The 22,962-nt window shown below is 51.0% G+C and overlaps 1 protein-coding gene across 5 annotated transcripts in view; it reads right to left on the reverse strand.

Annotated features, from left to right (window-relative positions):
• Window positions 1–22,962, reverse strand: part of MYH14 (myosin heavy chain 14) — a 91,203-nt gene that overhangs the window by 58,852 nt on the left and 9,389 nt on the right. For 4 of the 5 annotated variants that reach the window (XM_059999708.1, XM_059999707.1, XM_059999706.1 and 1 more), the window contains 9 exons: window positions 21,853–22,009; window positions 18,781–18,808; window positions 18,550–18,652; window positions 17,837–17,860; window positions 16,197–16,289; window positions 15,763–15,826; window positions 13,087–13,185; window positions 11,986–12,126; window positions 1,530–1,625 (listed from right to left, as the gene is read on the reverse strand). In XM_059999708.1, coding sequence (XP_059855691.1) covers window positions 1,530–1,625; window positions 11,986–12,126; window positions 13,087–13,185; window positions 15,763–15,826; window positions 16,197–16,289; window positions 17,837–17,860; window positions 18,550–18,652; window positions 18,781–18,808; window positions 21,853–22,009 — 805 coding nt within the window. The remainder of the gene's footprint in view (window positions 1–1,529; window positions 1,626–11,985; window positions 12,127–13,086; window positions 13,186–15,762; window positions 15,827–16,196; window positions 16,290–17,836; window positions 17,861–18,549; window positions 18,653–18,780; window positions 18,809–21,852; window positions 22,010–22,962) is intronic. The other variant, XM_059999709.1, reaches the window with a different exon arrangement.

Raw genomic sequence — 22,962 nt, forward strand, 5'->3', positions numbered from 1 at the left:
TGTCTCAATAAAATGCTGGGGGAAAACTCTTGGAATAAGAGTTCAGTGAGGTGGCCAAACCTAAAAGAAATCTTTAAAAATTCACTGCTCTTCCCTATTTTTGTGGGAATAAAAAATTGCCAAAATGTTAATAGCTGTTTTGGCAGAAGATGGAGGAAGGGCTGTGTGGGCAGGTGTATTTCTTCTTTCGACTCTGAATTAAAATGATCATTAAGAAGTGTTTTTGAGCCTCTATCACTTGCGTCACAGGAAGATAGTTACTACAAATACTCAGCTCCAGCAAAAGAGAAAAACACTGAGGAAGAGACACATTAAAATGTCAACAGTGGTTATTTCTGAGAGGTGATGAGGATTTAAATCAATCTCTCTCTCTCTCTCTCCCTCTGATGCAATTGCAATTTCTAATTCTTCTACAGTGATTCTGCATTATATGGGAATATTTAAAAACTGAAAAAACAGCATGGAGTACTATGCTGCCAGTAACAGGGTGACTTAACAGGGTTCTAAGCCCTTGGTGTGTACTTTGCCAGCCGGTGGAGCCTGGGGGCTGCTTCTCCAATCCATGTTTGCAAATGCAGAAAAGGAAATACAAGGGATTCCAAAGGAGATTAATTATACTGACATACAGTTCTCCTCACAGAGCCCAGGTGAAGCAACCCCAGTAGAGTTCTAGTTAATAACCTTGAAAAGTTACCCCCATTGCATTAAGGGGGTGGGGGGAAAGCAGGTTTCAAAACAGTTTATAAGGTCTGACCCCAATTTTGAAAATCAAACGAATGAGTATGTATGGCACACCTGCTGCGTGTGTGAACCTGGCCCCCAGATGTCACAGGGACAGCTCAGATCAGTGACATCGTGAGAGGTGCCCCTTCCTTCATATGTTCTGTGTTGCACAGCTTTTGAAAACAGCCCATAGGGTGTCATAATCAGGACAGAAAGCTCTTCCCATCTCGAGGGGAAGGCGGTGTAAAGCAAGATTCCATTTCTGTGATAATTATTTCCACATTGATACAGACGTAGAACAAAGCCCAGAGAGACATGCCCCCAAGAGTGTTAGCAGTAATTACGGGTAATTTCCCTGCCTTTATACTTCCCTGTCTTGCCATATTTTCTTCCCCATTCAGATTGTATTATTTTATAATAATAAAGAAGCAAAGCTATTTCCATTTTGATAAAAAAAGGAATATCAACTATACTTCTGCTGAAAGGCAAAAAAACCCCAGAAGTATATATACGCAGAGCGCAGAGGCCAGGAGGAGATATGGCCAGTGCTAATGCTGGTTTTCTGGGAGGGGCTGGGATGATAGAGGATCCTGCTGTCCGCGCCCCCTTCCACCTTGGCACACTGGTGTTGTTCAAATTTTCAGCAGAGCTCACACTTTTTATAATCAAGAAAAGAGTGGACGGTGTTATTTTGGTAAAGATTCAGCAAAGGGCAGGAAATCAGGGTGGTCCTGGATGGGAGGTGGGTCTGGCTGGGAAGGGAGGATGCTCTGTACGTAGGTGGGTAGCAGGCCATGTGGTGGTACCTGTGTTGTCAGGCATGGAGGCTTGATCGGTGTTCCGTTCTCTCTTCAGGACAATGTTGCCAAACTGGAGAACGGCCGAGACCATCCGCAGCATGGCTAAGGGGCAGCAGAGACACAGATCAGCGAGGCTCAGGGTCCTGACATGTGGTCTAAACTAGCCCCTTAGAAATCTAGCTTAAACAAGGACCTACTGTATAGCACAGGGAACTATACTCAATATCTTGTAATAACCTATAATGCAAAAGAATCAGAAAAAGAATAGATATATGTATATGTATGTATAACTGAATCACTTTGCTGTACACCTGAAACTAACACAACATTGTACATTAACTACACTTCAATTAAAAAATAAGATAATAAAAAAAAGAAATCTAGCTTAAAAACCTTATGTCAAATTATACCACCACCTGACACCAAGCAGGTCTTAAATACATGAACGGATAAATGAATTCTGTATTTTATTTTATTTTTTGGCCACACTGCGTGGCACGAGAGATCTCAGTTCCCTGACCAGGGATTGAACCCGCGCCCGCTGCAGTGGAAGAGCTGAGTCATAACCACTGGACCTCCAGGGAAGTCCCTGAATTCTGTATTTTATATTCAAAGTTTGCTTTATCGTCATTTGGTGTCTGCTCATGTCCATTTTATAGAGCAATGCATAGAAGATTTAAAAGGATTTAGAGAAATGAATGAGGAAGATCTTTAGCAATATGGAAACATTTCTAAAATATCGAGTAAAAAATTCGAGGTGCAGAATGGTATATATGGCAACCACTATCTATGCAAAAAAAAAAGGCAGAAAATGTTAAGGTCAGTCAATTTTCCTTATTCTTGGTAATTATGTTCTATAGCGTCACCTGAAGCACTGAATTATCGAATGTGAACAAACGTTCCTATGGGGGAATACAGGTTTGGTTCCTGGGAGCCTCTGGTCACATTTTCATCAACTGATCAATGCATCACCTTGGTTTATGTGTGTTTCTGTTTAAAGACACCTTATCTGATGGGAATGTAAACTGGTGCATCACTATCTAAAACAGTATAGAGGTTCCTCAAAAAACTAAAAATAGAATTGCAGCAATCCCACTCCTGGGCATATACCCAGACAAAATTCTAATTTGAAAAGATACAAGCACCCCTATGTTCACAGCAGCACTACTTACAAAAGCCAAGACATGGAAGCAACCTAAATGTCCATTGACAGATAACTGGATAAAGAAAATGTGGTACATATATACAATGGAATACTACTCAGCCATAAAAAAGAATGAAATAATGCCATTTGCAGCAACATGGATGGACCTAGAGATTATCATAGTAAGTGAAGTAGGTCAGAAAGAGAAAGACAAATATCATATGATATCACTTATATGTGGAATCTAAAATACGACACAAATGAGCATATCAATGAAATTGAAACAGACTCACAGACACGGAGAACAGACTTGTGGTTGCCAAGGGGTAGGGGGGTAGGGGAGGGAAGGAGTCGGAGTTTGGGATTAGCAGATGCAAACTAGTGTATATAGGATGGATAAACAACAAGGTCCTACTGTATAGCACAGGGAACACTCTTCAATATCCTGTGATAAACCATAATGGAAAGGAATATGAAAAAGAATACACACACACACACACATATATATAACCCAGTCACTTTGGTATACGGCAGAAATTAACACAACATTGTAAATCAACTATACTTCAATAAAATTTTTTTAAAGACATCTTATCTGATATACAGCATTGATTCACATTGAACTCACAACCAACATTCGCTACAACTGGAGTCTGAAGGAAGCTCTTCTCACACACGTATTTTCTCTGTAAAGCACATCACAGCCTTCCTGCTCTTAGGGACACCGGACAGCATTAAGCACTACATTTAGGGGGACATTTCAGACAGTGAAATCACCAACCAAAAAGCACCCCAAAAATGAAAAGCATGGCACTCAACAGACTGTAGAAAGGACAGTGGTTTACAGTATGGGCTGGAACAAGAAGGCTGAATGTCACCCCGTGAGACTTCAGTTGGGTGCACACTGGGCAACTCAAAACTTTCACTCCTCTATGCATGACAGCAATGACCACAAAAGCACCAGGATATCTGGTTTGGGGGTTACGAATAAATGTCGTGTGTAGGTGAATTCTCCAACTCGGACATCGTAAAAGAAGATCGATTGTATTAATATTTGCACGTCTGCGCAAAGCGGCTAGAAATCTCGCCGTGAGTGGGCAATGCTGCCCCCTAGAGGACGTCTCGGGAACGTGCAGGGGTTGGTTAGCATAGGGATGGGGGCCACCCTGGCAATGTTTCTGGATGCCACAGAGACTGGGCAGGTGGGAACCAGAGGCGTTGCCCTTCTGTATCACAAAGAGTTGCCCACATTCCGTTTGATTGCGAAACGTCCCAGTGGACATTCACGTCTGTGAAATCATGGTTTGGAATGCTCTGAGACTAACCCCAGCAGTTTTATGTATACACACAAAAGTGTTTTGTGTTTGGTTTTAATACACAGTGCATTTTCTAGGAGGATAGTCACTGAGGAATCCGAGGGAAGGCTGGTCTTGGTTTTGTTCAGAACTTATCAAGATTTGGTCATCGCGTCAAAGCCTCCTCGTCTCCACCCGCGAAGCTGCCCGCGGCTTGGAGGGGACCATATAACACGCCTACATCAGGCTGGGCTCCTGCCTGCTGCTTTCGAAGTGATGCTTCAGACCAGCGCCAACACCCAGCTACCTCATCCACGTTCCTCCTAGAACAGTCTTCACGATTTACGGATTGAAAAGGACACTGATCTATTTTCACTTACTCCGTGCCAGGTCCTGTTCCAAACACTCACAAATGACCTCATGTCACCTTCGGAACAACTCACTGAGCCAAATCCTGCAATAGCATCTTGCGATGGGAAACACTAAAACCCCCATTTGACAGACAGGGAAACCGAGGCACATTCGGGTAATCAACTTACCCAGGATCACCCAGCTCATAAGCGGCATGGCTGAGACACACCCGGCGGTCTGGCCCTGGGGTCTGTATTCTTAACGGCCGTGCAGCCCTTTCCGTCCCTCTTTCAGCATAAAATTCGGACGTTTGTACGAACGTAAAGCACACACAGAAAAGCACACAGAGCACCTCCATGCCGCGCAGTGAGATCTTACAAAACGAACACACCAGTGGGCCAGCCCCTCGGAAGCCCCCTTCTGGCCACTCACTGAATTCGGACAGACGGCACACTCACAGGATTGCAAGGAAGAAGCCAGGTTCAAAAGTGCACGGACTGTACGGGTCTGTGTGTTCCAAATTCAAGAGCGGGCGAAACAACTCCATGTTGTTAGATGCCAACACAGTGGTGATGGGGGTTGCGGCGAGGGGAAGGGGCTTGAGGGGGGCTTCGAGGTGCGGGTGATATGGGGCGTCACCTGCAGAAATTCCCCTGAGCTGGGCACTTTGGCACCGCGCTCATTTGCCGGTGTCTGTGCTACGTAAGCTTCTGTACAAAGTTTACTTAGGAAAAGGGAGTGGCGGAAGGTGGAGGGGGGAGCCCTTCTGGGAGACCCATGCCAAAAATGCGTAACCCGAATCTAATCACGAGGAAACACACGCACGTTGACAAAACAACTGGTCTGTAATCTCCCCAAGTGTCAAGGTCACGAACGATAAAGACTCAGGACCGGTTCCAGATGGATGGAGAGTAAAGTGTGACGACTAGATGCAACGTGTGTGATCCTGGACTGGGGAAGTGTGTGTGTGTGTGTGTGTGTGTGTGTGTGTGTGTGTGTGTGTATGTGTGTGTTTGTTTAACTTAAAAAAAATTTTTTTTGCTATAAAGGACATTATTGGGACAGTTGGCATAAGGTCTGTGGATTAGATAACAGTACTAACAGTGCCAATGTTAACTTCCTAATGATGATTCTGTACTGTGTTTGTATCAGAGAATGTTCTTAGGAAATAAGCACAGACAGATTCGGGGGGGGGGGCGGTAAGATGAGTAATGCCCCCTCTCCGCAAGATGTCCACGGTCTGAATCCTGTGAATGTTACCTTGCAGGGAAAAATAGACTTTACCGATGTGATGAAATTCAGGATCTTAAAACGGGAGATTAATCTTGCATTATCCAGGTGGGTCCGAAACGTAATCATAAGCGTTCTTATAAGAGGGAGGCAGAGGGGGAAGGCCACATGAGCAGAGGTTAGAGTGATGCATTTTGGGTTTTTTTTCAATTTTTTTGGCCGCGCCGCGTACCTTTCGGGATCTTAGTTCCCCAACCAGGGATCGCACCCAGGCCCTGGCATGAAAGCGCAGAGTCCTAACCACTGGACCACCGGGGAGTCCCTAGAGTGATGCATTTTGAAGACGCAGAAAAGGGCCATGAGCTAAGGCATACGGGTGGCCTCTGAAAGCTGAAAAAGGCAAGAAAACGAATTCTTCCCAGAGCCTCCAGAAGGGACCTGCTCTGCTGACACCTTGACTTTAACCAGTAAGACTGATTTTTGACTTCTGACCTCCAGAACCGTGAGGGAATAAATGTGTGTTGTTATAAGCCACTAGGTTTGTGGTCATTTGTGACAGTGGTCATCGGAAATACGAAGGGTGACGGGAACCCTGGGCTACACCCCTACTCTCGAACAGCTCAGAACAAGTAATTAGAAAGACAGACAAGGATAAAGCAGATGTGGCAAGATGGTAATGTTTGAGGACTCTGGGAGAAGGTATGCGGCAATTCTGTGTACTCTAAAACTTTTCTGTAAATCTGAAATTATTCAAAATAAAGAGGTTAGGGGGCTTCCCTGGTGGTCCAGTGGTTGAGACTCGCGCTCCCAATGCAGGGGGCGCAGGTTCGATCCCTGGTCAGGGAACTAGATCCCACATGCTGCAACTAAAGGTTTGCATGCCGCAACTAAAGACTCCCCATGCCACAACTAAAAGATCCTGCATGCCACAACTAAAAGGATCTCACATGCTGCAACAAAGATCCCGCGTGCCGCAACTAAGACCCAGCACAGCCAAATAAGTATTTTTTTTTTAAAAAAAGAGGTTAAAAAAATCCCTGAAAACAGAAGGGGGGGGTGTTGGTCACTGGCCTGACAGCTTCAAGAAGCCTTACTCTGAAGGACACACAAGAAACAGCTAACCAAAAAAATAAATAAATAAATAAAAGAAACAGCTAACAGAGGTGGCCTCCTGGGAGCCCGGGACACTGGAATGATCATAGACTTTTAGTTCTTTTTTAATTTCATACCCCTTGAAATGTAGTCAAAAAAAAGATCACTGCTGAGAAAAGACTCAGTTTCTGGAATTAGACAGTGAAATTGCAGTGATGAGTCACACCACCTTGTGAATATGTTACAAATACTGAACTGTATACTGACAATGGCGAATTTTACGGTCCATGAATTCTAGTCCCCCAGGGAAAAAAGGTTTTGGTATAGTTTTCGGGGCACGCTGGGGTGTGCAACAAGTCTGAATTTTTCCTTTCGATCTCCATCAGGATCGTAACTCCTTGTGGAAAGTATCTGTTCCTTATTCACCTTCTAACTGTATCCTCTGTATACAGTAAGCACTCCATAAATGTGTTCACGAATGAACTTCAGCTTGCCACTTTGGGGGGAAGAATGCCTTCCACAGTCCCCACTACTTTTGGGATTCAATCTTATCCCTTATCAAGGTCTCCGGCACCCTGTCCCCAATCCTCCCACCTGCTCCAGCCTCGGGTCCCCTCAGTTACTCCAACCAGCCAGGCCAACCTCTTTAATCCCCGCCAACACCTGACACTCTCTCTTGCCCCCAGGCTTTTGCCCTGGGAGTTCCCTCCCCATAGAGGTGGTCCAGAACCACCTACACCTGCTTAATTCCTGCCTGACCATCGGGGCTCAGCCAAGCGCCGCCTCCTCCAGGGGCTGCCCCGCCCCTTCCGAGACCCCACCCCCACCCCCCGACCCACAGTCACTACTCCATGCACCTTCCAGCCACCACTCTTCCAGGGGATCAACTTTAATCCACTTGTGTGATTTGATGCTCCCGGGGTCTCAGTGCTCCAGGGGGCAGGGGCTTGCTCTGTCTTGGTCACAGTTCATTTCTCCCAGCGTCTGCAGGGGTCTGGCCCGCAGACTCCATCATGTGTTGAATGAATCGATATACGAATGAACAAATGGCCAAGAGTTAACTAGTGGGGGGTACATTACTGAGGCGTGACCTGGGGCAAGCCAGTGGCCTCCTGGGCCTAGGTTTCCCCTGCTGGGCAGTGGGAGGGGCTGGGCGGGGGGGTCAGGGGGCTGGGGTGTCGGGAACAGCCCAGGGTCCCAGAAACACTGGGAGGTTTTGCGGCAGGGCAGCGAGGTACCTCCCAAAAGATAAATAAATGAGCACATCTCCTGATAGACTCACAAAGGCATCATCACCCCTAACAGACTGGATGATTATTCATCCTTAACATCAGCTCAGACCTGACCCAGACTCGAGTTCCCCCGGTGGCCTTTAAAATGGCCTTTTACGGTTGGCTTCGGAACCTGCGTGGGTTCCAAGCACCCGGCGAACCTGACGCCTGAGGGGTTGGCAGTCAGCTCTGGCTGGTGACTTCAACCCAGCCGGCAGTAAGCAAGCCCCAACCTGCACGGGCGGAGGCGCGGGGCTGGCGAGGCTATGACGGCCTCACGTGACAGGAGCTCACCTCCCTGCGTGCTAGGCTGCCTGTTCCACCTCCCTGGTGGCATTGACGGCGCCAACGTGGATGGGAAGTGAGGAGGGGCGTGGAGGTCCTGCTTCCACTGGCCCCGAACGCTCTCTGCCCTGGGCTTCCCGTGGGCGACCCAGAGGCTCCCACCTGCCTCTCTGGAAACGGATCACGGGCTGGCTTTGGAGTCAGACCCGGGTTCCACCACCACCTCATCAAAGGCAGTGAGTCCTATAGGGCAGACACCCCACCTCCCTGGACCTCTGTGTCCTTCTTTCTTTTTGGCCATGCCATGAGGCTTGTGGGAGCTTAGTTTCCCGACCAGGGATCGAACCCAGGGCCATCCCTAACCTACGAGTCCTAACCACTGGACCGCCAGGGAACTCCCCATCTCTGTCTCCTCTTTCTTCCAAAGGAGAGTCTAGAAAAAAGGTGACCGGCTGGCTCCACTCCTTGGAAGTGAGACACAAAATCACACTGTTATGAGACCCCATCCACGTGCCACACCAGCAAAAGCAAAAAAGCTGACAACAGTGGTTGCTGACAACCACGTCGGGGGAACAGGGGCTCCAGACACAGGGTGAGAGAAACTGGAAACTAGCGCCACCTTCTGGACGGCGGCGAGGTCGATTCAGTACAATTTAAAAAAAACAGAGTGGGGTTGGGGGAAGGGAAAGGGGCTGGGGGTTAGAGCTGAAAGCCAAGAAGTCATGAGCCCGTTAACTGCTGGATCTGGTGCCAGGTTCCTGGGGGAGGGGTGGGGGGTTCACGACCCTCTGCTCTCTACTTGCATACCTGTTTGAAAGGTTCCGTAAGAAAAAGGTAAAAAGCAAAATTATTCAGCAGTAAAAAGGAAGGAAGCACGGATACATACGACCACATGGATGAAACTTCAAACCATCATGCCGAGGGAAGAAAGCCAGCCACAGAGGATGATATATTGTATGATTCCATCTATATGAAAGGTCCCGGATAAGCAAATCCATAGACACAGGAAGCAGATCTGTGGTTGCCAGGGGCTGGCATTGGAAAACCAGCAGACGACCGCAAAGGGGAACCAGTTATCTTCTTGGGTCACTGAAAATGTTCTAAAATTGATTGTGCACAGCTCTGAAGGTACTAAAAGCCACTGGCTTGTATTTGGCCACGCCACAGGGCCTGCGGGATCTTAGTTCCCCAACCAGGGATCGAACCTGGGCCCTTGGCAGTGAAAGTGCGGAGTCCTAACCCCTGGACCGCCAGGGAATTCCCTGACATATAATTTGAATAGGTAAATGTTTTGGTATGTGAATGATATCTCAATAAGGCTGTTAGAGTTCCGTGAAAGCTGTATAAAACCAAGAACTGCACCTCTCCTTGGACTCAGTATTTTGTGGCTTAAGAACTGATCCTGCAGTTCTGTTCGCCCACGAGCACAAAGATCTACTTATAAGGATATTCCTGGCACTTTTTGATTCCAACAGCAATAGGAGGCAGTCACCCGAAGGGTGTGTCTGCAAGGGACAGACGGGTTACAAGAATCACAGTTCATCTAAACAGTGAAACCTTCTGCAACCACAAAAAAACCTGAAATTCACCTATACCTACAAAACCAGAATGACTGCCAAACACGCTGTTTGGTGGGAAAAGTAGGGGACAAAGCCCACGCTAGCACGGGGGGCGATGAGCTGAGCGTTCTACCCCAGTGCTGCCCAGGACCCAGGCCAGGGTGCGGGGCCTGATATGCCAGGTGTTTTCATTGTTACTTGGTGCCTCTGAGCGGGTACTGGGAGGAAGGTCAGGGAGATGGGGCCCATCTGGATCAACCACTGTGCAGGAACTTTTAAATCAGGAGAGAAATACAGTAACATTTTTTTGGGGGGGGGGGTGGGCGGGCAGCATGCAGGATCTCAGTTCTCCCACCAGGGATTGAACCCATGCCCCCTGCAGTGGAAGCGCAGAGTCTTAGCCACTGGACCACCAGGGAAGTCCCGGAAATTCGGTAATATTTTGATCAACATTACAGAAGAACATCAGCCCTGGGGCTGGAGAATAATGTGTGTCTTTTCTTACATGCCTGAAATATTTCTGGCAGGAGATGCAGGAAACTTAACAGTGGAAAACTGGGCTCAGAGGGGCCCAGGGCGACTCGGTTTTCACACGATGACCTTTGATCATATTCAGATTATGTCACTACATGCCGACGGTGCTGCAAAATTTTTGTTTCGGGACTGGAAAAATTGGAGCTGCTACCCGCGCCCACCACACGGCAGGAGGGTTACTTGAGGTGACCTGCGTCAGGAGGGCAGGCGGTACCTGCGGGGCTCAGGCCCCCACTGTGGCCTCCATCTGAATTTGTTTGTCAGTTGCCCAGGGAGGAGCAGGGCAGTTACGCAACCCGTGGTTGGGAAATCTAGCAGGGAGGCCTGGGACCCTGTGTCAATATGCCTGAGGACGCTGGCCTGTATGCTGCCTGGGTGGACAGCCAACCTGGCACTGGGTCTCCAGCCCTCCCCATTGGCCCTGGAGCCCACAGTGGCTCCCGAGGCCTTCCGCAGCCCCAGAGACCAGAGGAGAATGAGACCCAGCCCCGGACCCGCTCAGAACTGGAAATCAAGGTCTCCACGGGACTGGTGGAAGGAATCACAATTCATCCAGACAATGAAATGCCAGGTAGCCGGAAAAAAGACTGAGATTTCCCCCTCTGTGTGCGCATAATGGGTTGAATCGTGTCCCCCTACTCCCTCCAAAAATACATTAAAATCCTAATGCCTGGGACCTCTCAGAATGTGACCTGACTTGGGTATTGGGTCGTTGCAGCTGTAATTATTTAAGTTAAGATGAGATCACACGGGAGTGCGGTGGCCCCTAATCCAAAATGGCGGGTGTCCCATAAAAGGGGAGATTTGCATACAGATGCTTGGGCAGGGAGGCGGGCGCACCGCATGAAGCTGAAGGCGGAGGTCAGGTGACGTTTCTAACAAGGAAACCACCAGAAGTTAGGGGAGGGGAAGGCAACAGATTCTCCCAGGACCGACCAACCCCACCAACACCTCGATCTCGGACTTCTGGCCTCCAGACCTGGGACATGATCAATTTCACTTGTTTACGGCACTCGGTTTATGGTGCTTTGTGATGGCAGCCCTGGCAAACGAATACAGTACTGCAACGGAACTACTGTCAAAATGTACTGTTTGGTGAGAAAGGTGGGGGGCAAAGCAGCAGAACACGGATAATGAGCTGAGTATTTCACCCCAGTGCCCCCGAGCCCAGACCAACCAAGGAAGACCCTGGGCCAGGAGCAGGGTCTTCCCTGCACCCTCGCTTCAGCCTCCTCCTGCCCTCCAGTCCATCCTCCACACGGCCCAGAGCTGCTCCTCCACGGCTCCCAGCCCTCCCATGGCTCCCCAGTGCCCTCAGGACAAATCCCAGCCCCTCAGGCTGGCATTTGAGACCCCACCTGCCTCTGTGGCTCCATCTCCCCACTCCCCTGGGTCACCCACTAATTGAATCCATTCAAGAAGTTTCAATTCCTCAAACATGCCACACCTTTCCTGCCTCAGGGCTTTTGCACACGCTGTTTCCCCCTGCCTAGACCACTCTTCCCAAATAGCACCAATGCTCACACCTTCGGCTCTCCAGGCCTTTGCGCAAACATCACCATCTCAGTGTGTCCTTCCCGATCCCCTACTTAAAGCTTCCTCCTTCCTCCGTTCCCTGTTTTAGTTTTCAAACCAAGCAATGAATGGCCAGGTGTCCACCCCCATCCTTCATGGGGGGCTCTGGGCTCATGGCTCACTCACAGGTGATTTCCTCGTGGGTGAATCCCAGGACCCGCAGGGACTCCAGTGTCTCCTGGAAGAGCTCACGCTCCTGGCCCGGAGAGGATGATGGCCCGTTGGTCAGGAAGCGGTAGTGGGAGAACGGCTCCAGGAGGAGGTCGGCTGTAGGAATAATGGGGGGAGGCCAAGGTCAAGAATGAGCTGTAGAGTCAGACTCAAGTCCCGGCTTCCTCAATAGCCACCCCAGGAAGAGCATCACTTCCCCACTAGGAACCTCGGTCTCCTCCTCTGTCAAACGAGTGGGGATCCATTCATTCTTCAAGGGTTTGGTGGGAAGGGCCAGGCGTGAAGTGGGTACTTAGCACATATTAGACCTTTCCTCTTCCCTCCTTCCATAATGATCCTCAAGTCGCAGAGTTGCCCAGAGAAGGCAGGAGCCGCCCACTGGCAGAAGCAACAGGGCTGCGGGTGCCTGAGTTAGCAGAAGCCATGGGACAGGAGGGGTCGATGGCACAGGGTTCGGAAGCCACCGTAAGCAGGAGGCTGGGTGCGGAGGGGCCAGGAGGCGGCCCAAGCTACGGGGTGGAAGAAGCCAGAATGACAGGGAGCCACAGGGCAGCGGGGCCACTGTAGACGAGACAGCCTTGGGGCGTTTCCACAGCCAGAGGGCTGGAGGAGCGCAGAGCAGGAGACAGAAGGAGTCTCAGGCAGGAGCCATGAGGCAGCAGGAGCCTACAAGCCACGCAAACCACGATCTTCGGGAACCACGAGATGGCAAAGCTGGAGTTGTTACAGCACCCGCTGGAGTAAGCAGAGCCCCGGAGTTTCAGGAGAGAAGTGAGTGTGGGCAGGAGACACGTGGCCACATAGCTGGCATGAGCAAGACCCGGGAGACAGCGGGAACCAGAGGGCAGCAGAGTCTGGGGGTGGCAGGAGTCGAGAGGCGGCAGAAACCAGGGGCGGTGGGATCCGGGAGGCGAGAGAGTCCACCACCCAGCAGGAGCCTGACACAAAGCAGGTGCTTGACAAAGGTTAGTGCCTCCCATGTCCTCCGCCCCAGGGGGTCCACACGCGGCTACCACCCAGACCCCGGGGAGGGGTGGGGAGCCACTGGACACTAACCCTTGAGCTGCTCCCCGGCGCCTCCCAGCAGCTGGTAGAAGATGTGGAAGCTGCATTCGTCCTTGGCCTGGCGGATGGCCCTCGACTTCTCCAGCAGGTCTGGGCGGGGGGTGAGTTAAGGTGCTCCATGGAGGGGAACCCCCTGCTATCCCGTGGAACAGTGGAGTCACTCATAGCCCCGGCCGGCGACCTGGTCGCTAACTGGACCAGTGGCTTTGGACATGTGTCACTTAAGCCTCAAGCCTTAGTTTCCTCGTCTGTGCAAGGGGCCCGATAATAACACCCGTCCATGAGTCTATGAGGTGCTGTCGGGGTAAATGAGTTACTATGTGTCAAACACTGGAGCTGTGCCTGGTTTTTCGTTACCAAGGATAAGAATACCTCCTGCTGTCATGACCCTCTCAGCCTCAGTTTCCCCGTATGACTACTGGGGCTCTCAGCTTCTCCCTCTGGGAAAGCCACATGGCACGTTTACACACTGAAAATTGGTGAGACGCCTTAAAGGAAAATAAAACATCTGATAATTGGTGCAGCCGTCTGTGTCCTTCACTCATGGACCTCCGAGCATATATTTTGCACAACTGTCATAATGCAGGACCTGCCTTGGGGAGCCTCGCCCAAGATGAACTGCAAACCATTGACCCAAAACCCTGGGGCGCTAACCTGCTCGGGTGAGACAGGGAGGACCCACGGGAGGAGGTCCCACAGGGCAAGGTGGGGTGAAGGGAGCATGCACGACCTGTGAGACCCTGGGTGATGACAGCCCCGAGCCTCGTTTTCCTCGTCTGTGAAATGGGACAACAGCATCTGCCTCACAGGGTTACAGAGACGAGGAACTGAGTTAACATATGGAGAGTTCTCAAGACACTGCTAGGCACGCAGTAAACCCTCAAGAAATGCTGGACATGCTGATGCTGGTGTGACGGGTCAGGCCAAGCCCGGGATCCATCTGTTTGACCCCGGGGGTGGCACCTGCCCCGCGAACACCAATGACCACAGGCTGGTCATTGGCCCCGAGGCAGAGACAGCCAGGAAGGAGAGCCGTACCTGGTGGGGGCAGCCTCAACGGGATGGGGAGTGTAGATGGGAGAAAGTTAGCGTTTGGAAGCAGGCAGAGAAGACTCCGGGGTCCGTGGAGGCCTGGGATGGCAGGATGGATGGGGCAGGGAGAGCCGCGAGCTCTAAGAAGTTGTGTGAGCAGGAACTGTGATGCAGAGGGGTGACGGGCCGCAGAAACTGTGGGGATCAGAAGCTGGTGGCAGCAGGGGACATGAGGCCTTGAGCCCAAGGAAGAAGTTACCAGGTGGCAGCAGAGTCCATGGGGCCCAGCTGCCTGACAGCGAGATCCCTGTTTCCTTACTCCCTAAGCCCTCTTAGGAAAAACCCTTCACCAACACACTGCTTCTCAACCCTCCCCCACCCCGATTACGGGGGGTGGGGGGAGACAGTGAGCTTAGATACCGAGGGGATGGGGATGTGATTTGTTATGAATATCAATATTAACATTATAAGGACACTGCTAATCTAATCATTCATTCCTAATAATGATAGTTCTTTTTTGTTTTTTCCTCCGTGCCACACGGCTTGTGGGATCTTAGTTCCCCGACCAGGCAGGGACGGAACCCGGGCCCTCGGCAGTGAGAGCGCCGGGTCCTAACCACTGGGCCGCCAGGGAGTTCCCAGAGAGCTCATGCTTGAGTGCTTACGATGTGACAGGGGCCACGCTAAGAACCTGCCTCACTTCAGACCCTTCCAGAGTAGGTTCCACGATCCGTCCCCTTCTACAGAGGGGGAAACTGAAGCCCGGAGAGGTCAAATCACGTGCTCAAGAGCCTCAAAGCGTCAGAGCTGGGATTCGAACGCGGGTGGGTGTGATTTCTTCGCTCGTTCTCTTATGGGCTGCACTCCTGGAGCTTCTGGGTTTTATCTTTTAAATTCCTACCGAGCATGTGTGGGAAAGGTCTGACACAGCCGGCCTGAGCCAGCCGGCCTGCAAGGCCCGCCTCTGGCTGGTGTCTGGGAATCTGGATTTCGGGAGGGTTCCCAGCCTTCCTTGGCTGACAGGAGGGGTTCCCTGCACCTAAACTGTTTGTGCAAAACAACATGGTTTCTTCTGAACACCCGCTTTCCTTCAGGGACTCCGGAATTTGGGTACGTGCCAGGGAGAGGGTGCCTATGTGATCAGCCCCCAGTAAAAACCCTGGGCACGGAGTCGCTGATGAGCATGCCTGGTAGAAAACATTTCACACGTGTTGGCACACCTGGGAATTAAGCATGTCCCGTGTGACTCCATGGGGCAAGGCCTCTGCCCCCCCACCCATTCAGCCCCACACGCCTTCCCCTTTTGCTGCCTGCGCTCGCGACCTTTATGGTTAAGTCATAGCCGACCCTCCGCCCCATAGCGAGGCTGGGCTGGCCTTCTCCTAAAAGCTCCGGGAGGCCCTGCCCTCCTCCCTTCATGTGGAGATGCTGCCTCTGCCCCTTCCTGAGGTTCTAGGATCCTTCCCCTTGTGCAGAGGGGGAAACTGAGGCACAGTTTCTGAGCTGCAGGGAGCCAGGTTTCCCGGCGAGTGTGGACGCCTGTTTTCCGTAAGCGGTGAGATCCCAAGAGCCACCCTCCTTGGCTGCCACCCCTCGTCCCCCCACCAGGCACCCCTCCGGGCGGTGAGAGGATACAAGTCTCGATGTTGGCGCCCACGATGTACCCGGCAACGTCGAAGTTGATGCGGATGAATTTGCCCTGCGAGGGAAGCGGGTGGAGGGACTTAGCCAAGGATCCCGTGGGCCTAGAGAGCACCGCCAACCCGCACTCACCCCTCCCAGAGCCAGGGCTGCCTCTTGCTTTCTCCCTCCACTGAACCCCACTCCAATCGTGAGGTTCCAGTTCGGGGGGCAGTTCCTAGGGGAATTCAAGGTCCAGGCCCCTTTGACTTCTTTCTTTGGGACCCAGGTCCCCAGCTCCTTCATCCCTCAGACCTAGGAGCCACGGCCCCCAGGCCCCTCCTCCTTCAACAGACCCATACATCCTGCCTCCCCTCCCCCATCCTCCTAAACTCCCAGCTCCTGTTTCACTGACTCAGGCCCAGGCACCGGCCTCCCCCAGCACTCACAAATCGGGAGGAGTTGTCATTCTTCACTGTCTTGGCGTTGCCAAAGGCCTCCAGGATGGGGTTAGCCTGAAGAAGCTGCCGCTCCAGCTCACCCTGCAGGGGCGCGGGGGAGGACCCGTCAGTGGGGGGAGGGGGGTTGGCCCAGCTGTAAGGGGGGTGGGTCTGGGTCACAGCTGGCTGAGTGTCTGTGGGGGGGGGGGGGCTTTGTATGTCCGGGTGTGTGCCCTCTTTCCCGCATCTGGGTCTTGCCCTTCAGTCTACTGGGAAGGGAACGAGGAAACATCTCCAGGATACATTGTTAGTGGAAACAAAACAAAACAAAAAGCGCGCTGCAGGAAAATGCCTACAGTGTGATCCCATTAATAAAAAATAAACTGAGGGAAAAGCACACCACAAAACAGGACTCCTATTTCTATGAGGATAGACACGTCAGTAAACATTTAGAGAAAGGCCTGCAAGGATACACACCAAACTGTCAACAGCATAAGACACTCCAAGGAGGGAGGACTGAGAGAAGGATTTCACTTTATCTGATTGTTGTTGTTGTTACAGTGAATATGTACTCATGTATCACTTGCAGAATTAAAGAAACATCTACACCATCCGTGTAAAGTGCTTCAAACTGTTTGGGAGCTTGGTAGTTTCCTCCCCCAGTCAGGTTGATCCATGGGTAGGGATTTTTTATTGATTTATTTTTTTAAGATAGGAACCTTTTTTTAAAATTGAAGTATAGTTGACTTATAATATTGTGTTAGTTTCAGGTATACAGCAGGATGATACGGTTATACATATATATGTATATACCTATATTCTTCTTTTTCCGATTCTTATCCATTATAGTTCATTACAAGATATTAAATATAGTTCCCTGTTCTATACAGTAAATCCTTGTTGTTTATCGATTTTACACATGGTAATGTGCATCTTTTCATCCTCTACTCCCAGTTTATCCCTCCCCCCACCCCCATGGGTAGGGATCTTATTCTGAACTTCCCTACAGCCACCTCAGTGGCAGAGCCAGGAACATAGTAGGTGCTCAGTCAACAGCAATCCCCTTCCCCTCTTTCCTAGCCAGGCTCTCAAAGACACCAACTATTTCTTCAAGTGCCCTGTGAGCCCTCAGACACTAGCCTGAGCTGGGTGTACACAGTAAGCCTACCGTAACTATCAGTGTGGGTCTGTGGGTTGTGTGAACTCGTGGTGTCTGTGGGCTCTGTCTACACATATTTAGCAGATCAACAATAAATGGCAGTTTGGGCCTCTGGGTTGGTTCGCATTGGGATCTGTGGCCAGTCTGCACAGACACAGTAGGGCTAACAGAAACGGCTGTGTGGGTGGGGTCTGCACATGTGCGGTAGGACCACACTAATGGCAGCATGGGCCCTAGGTGTGTGCGCGCAGTAGGGCTGCCATAAGCAACAGTGGGGCGAGGGGGGCCTGTGGGCACACAGCAGGGTTGTGTGAAATGACAGCGTGGGGCTGGGCGTGCACAGCAGGACTGTCGTAAGTGGCAATGTGGCTTCCTGGCAGGGGTGACCATCGGTGTCCGAGGAGGCCCTGTCTGCCAGGAAGACTGTGGTTTGGGGTGACCCAGGTGGTATGAGGGGTGACAGGACTCGAGGCGATTCCCCACTACTCACATAAGACACGGTGTTGGTGGAGGCCTGAGGAAGTCACAGGACACGAGACACGGACCGGGACACGGAGCAGGACACAGCACATGGAACGTGGACAGACACACAGGTGAACTGGTGGTCTCAGGTGGTGGGTGGGGTGAGGCGGAGAGACAAGGGGCTGGGGAAACTGGCCATGTGGAGTGGGGTGGCATCGGGGGGGAGGGTTACCCACAGCACCTGGGGTTTGACTCCAGGCTGGTCCTTCCTGGGTGTGCGGCCTCGGACAGCCAATTCACCCCAGCCGTGACTCTTCCCGTCTTTAACGCAGGAAGACCACACCCACCTCACTGGCGTGTTACAGTAATAGAAGCAAAGGGACTGGCACCATATAAATGCTCACTTACAGAGCAAACCTGGGCATTGCCGGAACCTAAACAGGCCTGACACACAGTGGATGCTCTGGAATGTAAGCACCTACTGTGTGCCAGGTGCTGTTCCAAGGGCCAGTGAGGCCAAGGACTGGCCTTCACATTTTTGTGTCTATCCTGCCTCTGCTCCCAGCACTATATCAGGCACACAGTAGGGACGCAGGGGGCATGGGCAGCCAGGAGAAGGCCCACAACTGTGTCCCTCCATGAGGGAGGCAGGGAGTTAGTTATGGGGGGAAGCAGAACTTGAGATGGAGGGGGCCTTGCTGGTGGCAGGGTCCAGAGTATGTCCCAAGGCAGGTCACTTACCGGGACACCCGGCTCCTTCCTGCCCTTTGGCGATGATGCCACGTGGGCGAGGTACTGGATGACTTTCTTGGTGTTTTCTGTCTTCCCAGCCCCAGACTCCCCGCTAAGGGGGGGGCACAAAGGGAAACAAAAAGGGTCAGCAATGTTCCGAGGTAAGCCCCGCCCATTCCAAGCAGAGCCACTCCCAGCCGGGACCCCGCTTCCTCCAGGAAGTCCTTCAGGATTACTCACGTGCAGAGAATGGACTGATCCTCACGATCTGTAGGGGACAGAGGGGGACGTGTCACCTGGGAGGATTTCTCCAGCGAGACACTGGCCACCCTCTTTTCAAAATCCTTCCGAAGGGCTAAGGAAAAGCTTGGATTTTGACATGTGACCCTCCTGGATTCTAATACCTAACCCTAACTCAACCTCTCATTTGCTGTGTGACCCTGGGAAAGCAGCTACCTGTCTCTGAGCCTGTGTCCTCACCTGTAAAATGGAGACAACAAACTCCAACTGAACAGAATGTGGTTCATTCAACAAACTTCAATTTGAGTCCCTACCGTGTGCTGCCTTGCACTGAGTGTGTGAAATTCAAAGACATGAGAGTGAGATCCTGGACCCCAGGCTCAGCCTCTAATGGACAACAGGCCACAGAATCATAGTTATGGTGACTGGTGGCCCATTGGTGGGTCATCTGCCCAACTTGAGGGCAGAGAGCACAGCTCAGTCCCCACCATCTCCTCCTGCGCTCGCCCTGGGCTTGACACAACCCTTCAACAAATGCACACTGACCACCTACTAAGTGTCAGACACCGAGGGCAGTGGGAATTTGCAAGGTCCCTGCCCTCATGGAGCATCCGCTTGAGTGGGGGATAAAAGCACATAAACTAGAGGAGTTCTCTGGTGGCCTAGTGATTAGGACTCTGGGCTTTCACTGCCGTGGCCTGGGTTCAATCCCTGGTCTGGGAACTGAGATCCCCGCAAGCCATGCAGCACAGCAAAACAAACAAACAAACAAAACAACAACAACCCCCGTCCCCGCCATAAACTAAAAATGAAGGTTTGACAGTTGGCAATGTCTGGAGACATTCTTGGTTGTCACAACCTGGGAGGGCTGTCCTACAAGTTTCAGTGGTAAAGCCCAGGGACGCTGCTTAATATCCTATGATGCACAGGACGACCCCCCACTCCAAAGAATCATCCAGCCCCAATGTCAACAGAGCCAGGGTTGAGAAGCCCTGGTCTAGAGTCATAAGAAGTGACTGAGGGGAGGGGTCGAGGGCCACAAGGCGTCTCAGAAGAGGTGCTGTTTCAGCTCAGCCCTAAAGGTCGAGGAAGCAGGGAAAGAGCATTCCAGGCAGAGGGCACAACCAGTGCAAAGGCCCTGTGGTGGGACCAAGCTGGAGATGTTTGAGAGACAGCAAGGAGGCCGGTGAGGCTGGGGGAGGGGGCAGAGCTGGAGATGATGCAGATGGGTTTGGAGACCACGATTAAAGGGTCTGGATGGTTTTTAAGGAGGGCAGGAGGTCTCTGGGTGGTTTTAAGCCAGAGAGAGGGCTGCATTCAATAGGGCCTCAGAGTTAGCAGCCTGGTTTGGGAGCCTATGGACATGGGTTCAAGGCCCAGCCACCTCCCCGCCTTGCTGTGTGAACTTGCGTCAGTCTCTGAGGTCTTCTATGCCTTACTTTCCCCATCTGAAAAATGGGGCAGAGTGGTTAGGACTTGGTGCTTTCACTGCAGGGGCCCGGGTTTGATCCCTGGTCGGGGAACTAAGATCCCGCGAGCTGCACCGCGTGGCCAGAAAAAAAAAAAGAATCTCGGAGATGAAACATGGGGCTCAAAAGAGCCCCTACCTCACAGGGCCATAGTCAGAACTCAGAGAGAATCTTCAATTTTTTTTTAATATACCAGCTAGTATATAATACAGTTTTGTGGCCTGTTTTGTATCCAGGGCTGAACCTGGGATCCAGAACCTTGCTCTCATGTCTTTGAATTTCACATGCTCAGCACAAGGAAGAACAACATGGTAGGGGCTCAAATTGAAGTTTCTTGAATGAATTACATTTTGTTCAGTTGGAGTTTATTGTCTCCATTTTACAGGTCGAGGAAACTGAAGCTTAGGGGGAATTCCCTGGTGGTCCAGTGGTTAGGACTCGGCACTTTCACTGCTGGGGCCCACGTTCAATCCCTGGTCGGGGAGCTAAGATCCTGCAAGCCTCATGGTGTGGCCAAAAAAAAGAAAAAAAAAGAAACTGAGGCTCAGAGAGGGACAGCCACTTTCCCAGGGTCACACAGCAAGCAAGAGGCTGAGTCGGGGTCAGGTATCAGAATCCAGGAGGGTCACATGTCAAAACTCAACAGTGCCCAGCCCAGGACGAGGACATGATCCACAGTGTGACCTACACGCAAGCTGCAGCTGGGGGCCTTGGGTTCGAATCCTACCTCAGCCACTGACCCACCAGTGGGACGGTGGGCAGTGACTGTGCTGCTCTATGCCTCAGTTTCCCCATCTGGCAACCAGGGATAGCGAGCACACCTCCTTCATAGGGTGGCTGTGATGTTAAATGTGTTCATCCCTGAAAAGTGTTTGACCCAGAGTAGGCACTCACTCTTATTTTCTTGAACATTTATTCCTGTTATATTAACTAGTATAAAAAATATGTAACAAATTAGATTATATAACCAAATAAAATGTTACCTCTGACTAAATACCAATTTATAATGTGACTATATAAATATGTTTGAGTGCACAATGCAGGTATTTGCAGGTATTTTATATATATATATATGCGTGTATGCATACATAATGAATATCTAATGAGTTTAGTATGAATACTACATGGGAATTATGGAATTTTGCCTGAACTGATCGATATTGTCATGGGGTGAATGGCAGCCCCTCTGACGAACATCCTTGCACAGTGCTCAGCCTGCCCAGCTGTACACAGCGACCCCATGCTGCCCATCGTCTAAGGGGCAGCCATTCACCCATGACAATGTAGATCATGTCAACAATATAAATGCTGAATGAATGAACAGTCTTAAGAATCACTGTTTCAAGAGGAATTTTTGCAAGAGCTGGCAACAGTGAGGTCCCAAATGAGACTTGTTGAGGGAAGGGGTGAACAGAGAGACAGATAAAAAGGGGCCTGTCTGGTAGGACCCAGAGCCTTGCCCACTCAGCCCTCCACTGGTGTTACCTCCTGCCCCACAGAGAAGCCTCACAGTGTCTGAAACCCTTGACCTGTCATGTGATCCTGACCCCCAGCCCAGTCCCCACTGAAGGGGCACCTCCAGCAGCCCAAGCCCCACACTCACCCTGGAGCATGCTTCGGTAGGCCCCTTCAGTCACCGCGTACACGTGGGGCGGCACTTCGTGGCGCTTTTTGCCCCGGTACATCTCCACAATCGCCTCCGTATAGATGGGAAGCTGCTTGTACGGGTTGATGACCACACAGAAAAGGCCGGAGTAGGTCTGCAGTGGGCAAGAAGGAGAGGGCCTCAGCTAGCTGCCTGCCTGTGGCCCAGAGGGCGGCACGGGGCTGCCGTGTACAGCTGGGCAGGTTGTGCACTGCACAAGGACATCTGGCAAAGGGGCTGCCATTCACCATGACAATGTAGATTTGAACATTTGTTACAGTTTCAGGCGGATGGTTGAAAAGAAGCTTTCCAAACTGCACAAAGGTGCTGTACAGATGAGGATTCACACACAGAGAGAGAATGTAGGCTCTGTAGCCCTGTCACTGCTTGGACTCGCACATGCGTGAAAGGACCATGTGCAAGTTCATCTGTAGCATCATTTTTAAAACAGCGAAAGACTGGAGACAATCTGGATGCTCGGTCATATAATGGATTCCTATGATGCTTCTGGTGTACTGTATACAGGTAGAGAAATATCTCCAAAACATTATCACGGAAAGGAGACAAGGTAAGAACTGTTTGCACTGAAAGGGGTACAAGAAGAATATTTTTATGAATTTCCTTGAATACACATAGAATATTTCTGGAAGGGTGCTCCCAGTATCTGCAGCAGCTGAAACACAACAAGAGCATGTCTGCAGTTTCTGTTCATAACAGACACACAGGACCTGCTTCCACGACCGTCTTGGTGGTTCCTTCTTATTGGAGGAAATGCTAAACAGGTTCTCAAGGTGAGTGAAAATAAAGATGTGATTTTTTTTTTGCATCCAAGTTCATGGACACCCTGAATTTGTCCACACAGCTGTTGGGCCTGAGTGCAGGACCCTGTAACGGTTTAAGAACTGTTCCAGCTCGGACAGAGCCTCGGGTAGACAAGACGCACTTAGGATGGATAGAGGCAGTTAGACAGCTAGAGGGCTAGCTGATCACCTAGCTAACCCAACCCAGAGAGCTAACGAGCTAAGTTAGCTGGACTAAGCTAGCTAATCCACCAGAGAGTTAGCTGCT

This window comes from Delphinus delphis, chromosome 20 (genome assembly GCF_949987515.2).
Source record: "Delphinus delphis chromosome 20, mDelDel1.2, whole genome shotgun sequence".
Classification (NCBI taxonomy): domain Eukaryota; kingdom Metazoa; phylum Chordata; class Mammalia; order Artiodactyla; family Delphinidae; genus Delphinus; species Delphinus delphis.